Source organism: Mytilus edulis, chromosome 12 (assembly GCF_963676685.1).
Source record: "Mytilus edulis chromosome 12, xbMytEdul2.2, whole genome shotgun sequence".
NCBI lineage: Eukaryota > Metazoa > Mollusca > Bivalvia > Mytilida > Mytilidae > Mytilus > Mytilus edulis.
Genome location: NC_092355.1, coordinates 19,864,379 through 19,877,032, shown reverse-complemented (window position 1 = coordinate 19,877,032; position 12,654 = coordinate 19,864,379). Strand labels below are relative to the sequence as shown.

The following is a 12,654-nucleotide window of genomic DNA, read 5'->3' as shown; positions in this document are numbered from 1 at the left end:
GGTTAATTTGTTAAACGCATATTCGCAAATTAAAAGATTCGAATTCTTAGTTCATTAAAGAAGAAATTGTTTCCGTCATGGAGATTTGTTTGTAAGAGTGATATCCCATAATATTGTTATACGTATCCGTTTGTTTGTTCTAGACTGTTTCTTAATTTTCATTACAACTAGGTCTAGATTTTTATGGAGTAACACATATCACAATGAAATTACCTTTATGGCAATGATTTGTTCCTGCTAAAGACAATTGACTTATTTGTATTACATCAATATTTTGTACAACTTTCATTGTTTATGGAGTTACAAATATTACAATGTAATTACCTTCATTGCTATATCTACAGTTCTCTAAGTATTCCAGATAATCATCTAAAGTTTTGTCAGGATACCTTTGGTTTAGTATATACTGTTCGGGTGCTTTCCTTCTGTCTAAACACGCTTTATACCTTCGTTCAAACTGTCTGATTGTCAGCCCCAAAATGTCATTTGAGATAATGATTCCTCCGTCCTCTGATTGGTAAACACATGGTGAGTATCTACGACTTCCTCGGTAAGGAAACCATCTGACGCCATATGATTCCCAGTACGTTATTTTCCTCAATCCATGAACATATTGTTCGTCACCCTTTCCATCGTTTCTCGAATTTCGGTTCATGATTGGCTGTAAAGTAGAAATTAAATCCATAGTACATACAGTGAATGTCTACCATTTAGCTTCATAATGGAGTATAAATACAGTATAAATGTGATACTAGTAAATGAATAATTGTGTGAAATTTCAATATATCTGATTAAGACGTAAGTTGTGTCCATTCCTTCAGAAATATTAAATGACAAAAAAAACTTACCCTTTATACAAGTTATGTAAAACTCTTTTAAAAATCAAATGGATGCTTATATCAAATCAAACAGGAATTTCCATATTTAATATTGACATTAATATAGTCACAAGATTACGTGTCTAAAAGTTCGATGTAGTTTTAATCTTATCTCAACGCTAGATTGCACTTCTATTTGTAAATATCATATCAAATCAACTTATTTCGAGATGGTTATGACTAATTGGTACAGAATGGTCGATCTGACAAATGTTATCAAAATGCAGATTAACTGTTTGAATACAGAATATTATTAAAATATTATCCATTTGTTAACAAACATTTATATACAAAAACTCGGCGATAGGAAAACAAAACACAACATTCTTTTCTCATAACGATTTTTTTTCTTTATGGTGTACGCTTCGTAAGTATCAATAAGAAGGAATATAGAGGAGAAGTTAATGTTACTTTAACTGTTTAGTCTAATCTTTTGTAGTATACATTTGACGTAAAAGTTTTTGAATTCTTGTCTTTTAGTTTTGCTCGTGTGCTATGCTATATGGCTTTCTGTGTATCTTTGATACACATATACATATGACGTTGCTCTGTATTTATACATCAATAATAGATGTGCTAAGCTTATCTCTTTTAAGAAAGCGCTAAAGTGGTGACTCTAAAACATGGAGTACGCCCCAAACAAATTAAACAAAATAAATAGCTATTTTTAACCAATGAGGGCTCTACACTTAATCCATTGGATGTTGGATGTGTACGGATTGATAGTTTAGTCTTAGATGCGTGATTTTTTATTAGTTGTTAGTGGCTTTGAACTAGCTGTCAGACAACTGCGAGTACTCTCAGATCCATTCATTGTGTCTTTTTGTGTCGGGATGTATAAGTAACCGGCCACGTCCACTTGTATTTTTGTCTATCTAAAGAGTTAAGCCTTTTCAACTGATTTTAATAGTTCGTTCTTATGATGTACTATTATACCACTGTACCAGGTTATTGTTTTACATTGTCTTACCGGGGCGTTTGATAGCTGACTATGCGGTATGTTGAAGGCCGTACGATGACCTATAGTTGTAAATGTCTGTGTCAGTTTAGTCTTTTGTGGATAGTTGACTTATTGGCAATCATAACACATCTTCTTTTTTATATAGTCCTGGTATAAGGAATTGACCAATTACTTTTTATCGTTTGATTAAGGCCTAAACATAAATTGCACTTCTATTTTAAAATTCTCGTTGTTGATGACAAAAACAGATTATTCTATTATATTTCACAATCCAAGATGATGGGAGATTTAACTAATTCATAATACTATCATGGTACATCACATCCAGTTTGCAAGACAAAACAGTTGACATAGATCAAAAATTGATCCTGAATCCTACAGTTTTGGTACACCTTATATTCCAGAGTTTCTGGTTTTTTTCTGGTTTAAATACATTATGGTGTTGTGTTACCCTTTTTGTGGCAAATCCGATATCCTTTATAAGATATCTTCAGCAATAAAATAGGAAATAGTAAATAACAGTTTACCTTGTTCAATATAAAAAAATCTAAACAGGAGACAATTCTTCTTCTAGTTGTATCAAACTTCTTAAAATCAAAATCCTTCTTAAAATCAAACAAGAAAAAATTTAGTTTAAAATGAAATTCACATCACTGTCATAACTGTGTAAAAAGGCGGATCCAAAAATTTTCAATAGAGGGGCACAACTGTATCCCTTTATATCAACCAAATTTTTGCCGCAAGGGGGAGGCCCGGGCCCAATGCCATTCACCAGCCAACCTGCCTCTGCTATATATCGTAATATAGTAGGTAACGAATCAGTACCGGTATATTTTTTGTTGACCTGGAAAGACGACGACATGTCTCGTTTTAATGCAATTGAAAAGTTTAGGATAATTCATAATTATGTGCCTTAAAAATCCAACTTACAGAGGACATAGCTTGAACACTACCATGATTGCAAAGGACTTTTTCATCAATGGGTTACCCCCTTTTCAATTCGATTTTCTCATGTTTTTTACAAGCAGAATGCACATGTAAAATATAAAAAAAATACTATATGGAGTAGTTAATCACGTATACTTCGCTTTAAAAAGATGTCTCTGTTTACTACCTTCAGTTAAACTCTTTTATATACTTTTAGTACAACTGATGAGTGCAGAGTGTTTATTAAAATGCCTTCAATCACCATATCAGTCGGAATTGTAAATGAATCGGAATAAACATATTATCTTGGATTACCATTACCTTTATTTACTCATATGAAATAGCATGCTCCAATAACTGTTGAAACTGACAATATATATTAAATTTCTAAAAGTTTTGACTTTCTCGCTGCTGCAGAGGAACATGTTATACCATCACATTGTAAAGCATCATCATAACACTGAAAGGCTGTATCCTTGTCACCGGATATCTCATAGCATACTCCACGAATTGTTAATGAAGAAGATAACGTATCTGAATAAATACAATTCTTATTTTTCACTGTTAAGTATAAATCATTTAAAGCTTGTTGTCTGTTTGATATGTTACCAAGATGATGATAACATAGAAATCTAAGACAGTGAGACATAACAGTTGGCGATAAAAGTAGTGGATGATCGTTCACTTCCAGCTGTAGTTCCCCTGGTATTAATGATGAGTGTTGACGGTAATAGAAAACACTTACAGTAGCTGTTTGCATCTTTTCATTCAGTGTCATTTTAGAATGTACATTATTTCTGTAATCAAGTTTATCCTCTTCACTGTAGGTTGAACATCCAATGAACAACATACCAGGTGAACATCTTGACAAAACATAATCCGTTATTCTTAGTGTGACATTGTACTCTCCCGTTACATAATAAAACGATGCATATAACAACCAACCAGATACAGCATCTGCCTTTATACTGTCTTGTAAAATTCTATGATAAAGTTGGCGTATATTGTATGTTTCAGTATTTGTTATCGGTGATGGTAATAAATATCTGTGATAACGTTTGTGTATATTTTTAGTTTCCGTCGTTGTTGTTGGTAGTGGAAGTAATTGTGCGATGTTTTGACTTATGTGAGCATGATGAAGTTTACATACATCTATAATAAATGTAGAATGGTTGGACTTGGTTAAAGATTCACAAACCATGAGTGCCTTTAAACATTGTGATATGTCTGATATATTACTCCTGGAACATATTCTGTAAAAGAGAAAGTCTAACTTCATGAACGAAAATTCACTATTTGTTCCTAATAAACTTCCATTGTCGTTCGGAAATAAATGTTTTATTAATCCGTCAATTCCATCGCATTTTATGCCATACAAAACATTTAGCAGTATTGTATTATTATCTGAATTGACTTTTCCTAGGAACATGTTGTGCTCAGGTATAAAATAATTCGGACAATAACACTTCTTTACCCATGATATCAATTTATTTAGACAGTGAGAAAAACAAGCAAATAATTTTGATCTTTGAAACGTGCCAATGTCTACCTCCTCTGAGACCCAGAATAAAGCTGTCTTCAGAAAGTATGAACACAATAAACCTTCAACATGTTTGTTTGTGTTAATAATTTGTTTTAATGTTAGTTTGAGAAGACAGTAACATAACAGTTGAGTGAAATTAAACGAATGAACAAGTTGTTTTTCTGCTACAGAGAAAGATAATCTCCATAATATATTACAATCTGGGATGGCTCTTGGTCCAATAGGTACTAGTAAACATCCGTATTGTTTAATTTTGTCAATTGTAGAATTAGGTGGCCATTGATGTCGATAACGCGATGCCCATGATATTGTACTATAAGGTAGATATCTACTTCGAAGGCAGAATGCATAATCCACGTTCTGACCTTCATCTGATAAACACGGGCCGTGTGGTGATAGATGATACTGTTGATTAATCTCTTCTATATGACTAACAAATTTGTTCACTGATAAACATAAACCTTTACTAGTACTTTCAAAGAATGTTAAAATGTCATTTTTCCCGTTCCCTCCTGTTATCAATCGGAGTCTGGCAAATCCAGGATGATCTGTTTCTATCTCCATAACCAGTGTTGTACATTTTACTGGGTGTCTCATATTCCTTAAATCCTGTATTACGTCTACGTTGTTGATGACGAACATGAGATCCAGGTCACTACCTTGTAAATGGAGTCCTTCTGCTAAACTGCCACTGGATATATGTGTAAATTTTGAATCAGTATTTGCTATCACGTCTTGTATGATAAATAGTTGTTGTCTTTTACGCATGTCTTCTTCAGTTCCAACTGTCTCTACTAAGTGCTCGTATAGGAATTTGTCCTTCAAATTAGTTCCACTCCATGACAAGTAATCTATAAAATATATATTTGTTCAATGATTTTTATGAAAACCATGATGAATTTTTGTGATTCAATTACAAATACTGTGCCCAATTTGTACCAATAGGCGCATAGTGTCGTGATTTGTAAGAAAGCAACAGTCGTTTATCGATGTTCAAATCTTGAAAATGAATTACGATTATAGAAGAAAACAAACACAAACTGAGGACATTTGCTAGACTATTAGAACATTCTCTAGAGTTTGTGGACAATCACTAGAGTGTGAGGACATTTACTAGAGTTTGAGGACATTCGCTAGACTGTTAGGACATTCTCTAGAGTTTGAGGACACTCGTTAGACTGTGAGGACATTTGCTAGAGTGTGAGAACATTCGCTAGAGTGTGAGGACATTTCCTAGATTAAAGAACAGGTTGTTCGAAAGAGTAAAGGCTTTCTGTTATGTATACACCACCTGCTACTTTATATTGAGATCTAAGACCTCAAAAAATAGTCTTTTTAAGTTGAGATGACGAAAGAGTGTTTCCAGTAATCATATCGAGAGGGATTAGATACATATATTAAGTCGATGTCATTTGTTATTCCGCATAACTGTTTTTGAGCAGTTTAAGGTAGATTATAGGTATATGTTTTCCGAGATAGAATTATCTTATACTTTGCCATGCTCTTTTCAGAAATAGAATAAAAAAAGATGTGTCACCGTACTATTTTTAAAGCTATGATTTGTTGATAATTGCCTAAATGTTTTAGAATGATCATGAAAATACACATGTTTTAGCATAAAAAAGAAATATATATAGACTTCCAATTTCAATAGAAAAGGATGATAATGGCTGCATTCGACTAAGTTCCCTCATAAAACGCATTTTTATACAAAAGTCTGGTATTTTATATATATATCTCAAAAATACTGTTGGTTACTTAAGCGGCGACGGTCATTATTTTAAAGGTTCAATGTGGTTTGGGACAGGAAAAAGAGATACTTAAAAACCTAAGATCAAAGCTGTATAGAATTATCACCTGGCCCTGGAAGTTAAGTTAAATCACTTCTGAAGACAGAAAAAAATCGAAATATATCCGGTTGCTGTAAAAAACGACAACACATCAGTAAAGCTTGGCTACCAGTTTGATGAGAATCAAAAATTATTTTTGGACTTTCAAACACATTTTATGAAATAAAATCCGACACCAGATACGGGCTATACATGTATATATACATATATATATATTGCTTGATAATAATACGTTCATTTAACCAATGCTACGCACCCTTAGAGAAAACAATGAGCACCTACAACGACTTGTACAACGGGATAGTGTCAGAAATAAAGACCGGATGAATGTTATTTGTATTTTCTATTTGACAAGTGATAATGTAATAGTAGAAATTGAAAATAAATTGTGCACACCATAGTCCCCGCGAGATACACATTATGCGATTCAAACAAAACAGGAATTTACAAACTCCCTATTGACGTTGCAACGATAATAAATAATAATATCTTTGCTTTGTATGATACCTCAATGCAAGATGCTTAGTTGCTATTAAAAATTCATTATTCATCTGCAATCACAACGATGCCATTTTTGTTTATATCAACCGCAGGAAAGTACGCTGATAAAACCTAAATCAGTGAAAACAGGTCAACTCGTAGATTGTTTGTCCGCTGTAGGAATACAAACATTAGAAACTGTTGAACAATAACGACATGCATTGGAAGCCCTGTCATATAACATGAAAGCAACCTTTATAAGTCGCAATATCGTCATATCTAAAGAATTAACGACACCAATAGTACAATCACAAAGGCATCTGATTATATGTTGTTGAATGCAAGAACCGACATTAAATGATTTATTATGTTGAATAGTTGTCTAATGGTGTGCTTATGAAAGGAAAAGAGTCCAATTACTATATATCCAGGACAATCAAAAACGCTTTGTCCATGTGTTAATTACAAAATATTGTTAATGTAACTTTTTGATCTCCATCAATCGAATCATGTGACATTTACATGTTTTTTCCCTTGTAATGAAATATTTAAATGGGTTGTAAGCTCAGGTAGAGGAATTTTTGAAGAAAAAAACGCAATATTTAGCCGCGAATCAACATGGTATTGTATTAACTGACTGCGGAACATATTTCACGTGTTGAAGTTATTGTTGAATTCATTTGTTCATTTAAGGAACAGACCACACAGTAAAAATCAATTTCAGAAGCAGTGGATTTAATTAACGACTGAAATATACACTTATAAAGTCATGTATCGAGAGTCAAGATAATGCCTAATTCTTTGAAAGCAACAACTAACAAAGAAGGTTTCAGAGCTGAGCACTTCAAATCGACCATACAAATGTCAAATTCAACATAATCAGTAAAGATGCAAACATTGCTGACTGTGGTTGTTGCAAACCTTTATGCTTCCAATCATTTGAAATGTCAAACGAAAACTGTGTTACAATATTCTTTGAACTCAGAGGCGGATTTATGGTGAGCAGATGGTCCGCCCCTATCTTTTCTCCGAAAATTTTGGTTGATTTTATAGGGATTCACAGAAGCGTGACCGGAGCGGCCCCCTAGCTCTTAAGCCTTCAGTGGGCCCCTACCTATGAAAATTTCTGGATCCTCCACTGCAAAATCTCTTCAATACAGTTAACGAAGGCTTGAAGCAGTCAGTTACCTGGTCAACATATTATTATTCTCACAGACTTTCATACAACCCTTTACGTGAAATCAGCATGACCTAATTTACCTAAGTTCCCAAAAAGAAATGTAGGAAACTACAAAATTCAAAGCAAGCACTTTACCCCTAAATACGTATGCATCAACTGACAATGTTTTGTGTCCAAAGGGTCTCTTACAGAGTAGATTTAAGAGATAAATAAAGATGAAAATGTATTATGTTTGAATCTTGATTGCCCCTTTGTCACGCTTTTTTCAGTAATTAGTTTAAAGTATCAACTATCTGTATTTGGTATTTCGATACAAAACCCAGTATCTTTTTTTCCGTTTTAGACAGTTTCTCCATTTGTAGTACATCGTTTATTGAGTTACAAATATAACAATGCAATTACCTTCATTCATATATCTTCTGTTATCTAAGTATTCCAGATATTCATTTGCCGATTTGTCAGGATATCTTAGATTAAGTATATACTGTTCTTGTGCTTTCCGTCTGTCTAAACACGCTTGAAACATTCGTTCAAATTGTCTGATTGTCAGCCCGAAAACGTCGTTTGAGATAACGATCCCTCCGTCCTCAGATTGGTAAACACATGGTGAGTATCTGCGACTTCCTCTGTAAGGAAAACGTTTGACGCCGTATTTTTCCCAGTACGTTATTTTCCTCAATCCATGATCATTCTGATCGTTACCCTTTTCATCGTTTCCTAATTTTCGGTTCATGATTAGCTGTAAATTATAAATTGAATCTATTGTACATACAGTGAATGTCTACCATTTACCTTCAGAATGAAGTTCAAATACGGTATAAATATGATATGAAAAATTGTCTGAAAGTTCAAGATATTTGTTTAACATATTAGTTATGTCCATTTGTGCAGAAATATTTAATGATAAAAAAAAACTTACCTGATACTAGTATACAAATAATGTTTAACTGTTTTTTAAGAACAAATCACTCTAAGATCAAATCAATATTTCATTTTTAATGTCAAAATAAACAAAGAAATTATTTTACGTATTTAAATGTCGCTGTAATTTGAATACCCTATTCTTATCGCTACAGTTCAATTCTATATGTAGACATTTAATCCCAATAGTGAAGTTGCCAATGCATGTAAACCGTTTGAATAAAGAATGCTATTGAAATATTTTCCAATTGTTAAAAATATCAAGATTAAATAAACTCGGCGATAGTAAAATAAACGGACATACTATCGTCATAATGTTGTTTATACGGTATACACTTTATACGTGAGTAGGTTATTTTTGAAATAATGGCTACCGCTCTATAATATAATAATGGTGTCACCGGGAGCAATGGTGACATTAAGGATTGTGCAACAAGAGTCTGATGAAATGGCATCGTATTTAAACTGTGTGATGCCTATGACCACAAAATTACACAATAGACGAATACTAGTATTAACAATGACCGGCTGGGCGATTGAATTTGGTACAAGCAACTCTGGATATGAAACGTTTCTACGAACAACCTGGAGGCTCTTGAACCGTTGATGAATGATTCAATAATTCAGCATGGGATAATTGTATTACAAATTGGATATGTTAAGTGCAAGGTCGTCAGTCCAATCTAATTCACAATGTTCATCAAACTAATATAAAATGTTTTTATACAAAATGATGATAGAGCAGTAGCAACATTTACATCATAATATAGTAACCCTTCCTGCGCACTGCCAGACATTAAAACATTAGCAACATTGATAGCATAACTTGATAACCCGTCATGAGCACTTACCGACAACACATTATTAGCCATATTAGCAGTAGGATATTGTTAACCTTCCTGAACACTACCAGACAATAAAGCATAAGTCACATTCACAGTTAGATACGGTTACCCTTTTTAGAGCATTATCAGACAATACAGCATTAGCCACATTGATAACATAATATATAAACTCATCATAGATATCAAGACTAAATTTTGTAAATACGCCAGACGCGCTTTTCGTCTACAAAAGACTCATCAACCCTTTCTGAGCACTACCAGACAATAGCACGTAAGCCACATTGACAGCAGAATATGGTTAATTTTCCTATGCATTATCGGTCAACAAAGTATTAGCCATATTGACAGTAGGATATTGTTACCCCTCCTGACCTCTACCAAATAATAAATCAGTAGCCACACAGACGCAGGAATCGATTACTGTAAACCAACTTATTTTCGCGGATACTTTATTTCGCGTATTGCCATTTAAAGTCATTTAAAGTTATTCGCGTTATTTTTCTACTCGCGAAAGTCGCGAAAATAAATCGCTCGCGAAAATAAGTTGGTTTACAGTACTTCCTTGGCACTTCGAGGTTTCAGGATCCTGTTACCTTTCTTGAGCACTGTACGGTAACATGATATGATAATCAGATCGGTTGTCATGTCTGTAATGTTTATATGATGTCTTTGTCCTGTTCATTGTAACTGATTTAATCGATTCATCCTATTTTTACGCAGCATCAAAAGTCATTTGATCATGCAACTAATGATACTTATTTCTTCCGATGTCTTTTACTGTGGTATAAATACATTGTTAAGGAATTATCAAACTAATCAATATTCAGAATAAGTGTTTGTCAAACTGTTAAATATCCATTGATTTTTTTCCGATAAAGTATGTGGTTTATGTTTGTTTTTTTCTTTCTTCAATATTTATATTTTTTGTCAAAGGGTTAAAGTCAATATTTTGTCATAATTGTATGAAAGTCAAAAACGGTTCAAATCGTCAAGGTCGTGTTTGGTTTCACCTTAACACATTTCCATTTAACGTCGATCTCATCATCTGTCTTAGTGTTTTCGGCGGCAAAATAACAATCTTCACCCTCTGTAATGTATGTTTCTGTTAATGAATCAAAGACATATTTTCTAATCAAACTGACTTTTTATTCTTTTTAGAGGGGCTTATTCGTTTTTGAGTTGATTTTTCTGGGGACGAAAATATATCATCTAAGGTTGACAAATATATCAAATTTTAACGATAACTGACTATTTGGAGTTTTATTATTCTCATTAAAGTATCAAATATCGTTGAGGCAGAAACTTTTAGGATCAACAACAACTCCATTTTTTTTTAATTGACAACACATTATTATTTTCAAGGATTTATCAGATTGACCTTTCTCGATAGTATATGAAAAAGTTTGTATTATATTTTTTTCATCTAGTGACGTTAACCAAAATTTGCATTCCATTTATTTGTTTCGGGGTTTTCAATACTGTACATACTCTTCACCTGCCCTTCTTTTTTCTTTTTGTTAAATAAACAAAGTCCTTGCGATTTGGTTTGTTTTCCGTCCCATACAACATGTACAAGGACCATATAATATCATTTATTTGTTTTTCGAATATATCTAGAATACCTATCATTTCACGATCAATTTTGTTTTCAGTCATAGACAGTACAAAACATGTACAAATGAATTTATAATTTAACTGTAGTATCTTTGATTCGTAGACGACGACTGTGTTCTGACAGGTAAAGTATATGGTAAAATGACGACTACCCCGTGACAAAAAGGAAATACCTATATCCTCAGTGATTGATATAATCTTGCATCCAGTTCATGTTAAGTTATGGGCATAGAAAACTCTAGAGGAGAGAACCGAATACAAGATAATATCTATACGTTCCAGAAACCAAAATGAGGACTACTATGCACAATGGTATGCATAAAAGCTCACTGGATATAGTGTGGAGTTGTTTCTTATATAACTACTCTGGAACATTTTGTCTAATATTGTCTCGTGCTCATCAACCCAAAATGCAGACATGTAATACCATTATCAAAATATAAATATGAAAACAGATCCACATTTTGGTACTAATAGGTGGGAGAGGGGGAACCTCATCAACCCAAACAGTCAATATGTATTACCTGACCAAATATAGCCCTTAAACCAACCATGCACCACTTGGATATTGAAAGAATGAGGATGTATCTCATGTTCTTCCGCCAAAGATATCAACCAATGAGGTTAATAAACTCATCATATATACCAGGATTAAATTTTATATTTACGCCAGACGCGCCTTTCGTCTACAAAAGACTCATCAGTGAAGCTCGAATCAAAATAAAGTTAAAAAGGACAAATATAGTACGAAGTTGAAGAGCATTGAGGATCAATCTTTCTAAAAGTTTTGACAAATACAGCTAAGGTAATATATTCCTGAGGTAGAAAAAAATTAGTTTTTCAAAAGTTCAACAGTTAAATTTTAAATGTGACCATACATGAATCAATGATAATTCATGTCAGCACAGTTCTGACTTTTGGGCTGGTGATATCCTAGGGGAATTAAACTCCACCAGCAGTGGCATCGATCCAGTGGTTGTAAATAAACTCATCATAGATACCAGGATTAAACTTTATATTTACGCTAGACGCGCGTTTCGACTCCAAAAGCCTCATCAGTGACGCTCGAATCCAAAAAAGTAAAACATCATAATAAAGAACGAGTACCAAAATATTTCATATAAAACAACATTACCCCAACAAAAACCTTTGGTGGATCTCCAGTGCTTCGGAAAGCCAAAAAGATCCTGATCTTTAGTGACACCCATCGCGTTGCGCATGGTTAGTACAAATCAACGGAGGAGAACATACAAACTTTCTCGTTGGATCTCATCAAGTTATCTTACATAAGCTTAGTCAGGGGCATTACTTAAACAAGTAATTTTTTTTAGTTACTTATATCGGTAATTTGTGTTTTAAAATAAATTATTACATTGTTTGCAATGAATTACATTGATTTCCCAAAAATAAAAACCGATAATTTCACATGTGAAATAAACGTGGTTATTTGTCTCT

The 12,654-nt window shown here is 33.3% G+C and overlaps 1 protein-coding gene across 1 annotated transcript; it reads right to left on the bottom strand.

The window, feature by feature from the left end:
* Nucleotides 1-2,759: 2,759 nt before the first annotated feature.
* LOC139497934 (uncharacterized) lies at nt 2,760-8,662 on the bottom strand. The gene is made up of 2 exons (XM_071286184.1): nt 8,222-8,662; nt 2,760-5,160 (listed from the first exon to the last, which is right to left on the bottom strand). The coding sequence occupies exons 1-2, from the start codon at nt 8,550-8,552 to the stop codon at nt 3,146-3,148; spliced, it is 2,346 nt and encodes a 781-aa protein (XP_071142285.1). The 5' UTR covers nt 8,553-8,662; the 3' UTR covers nt 2,760-3,145.
* Nucleotides 8,663-12,654: the final 3,992 nt, after the last annotated feature.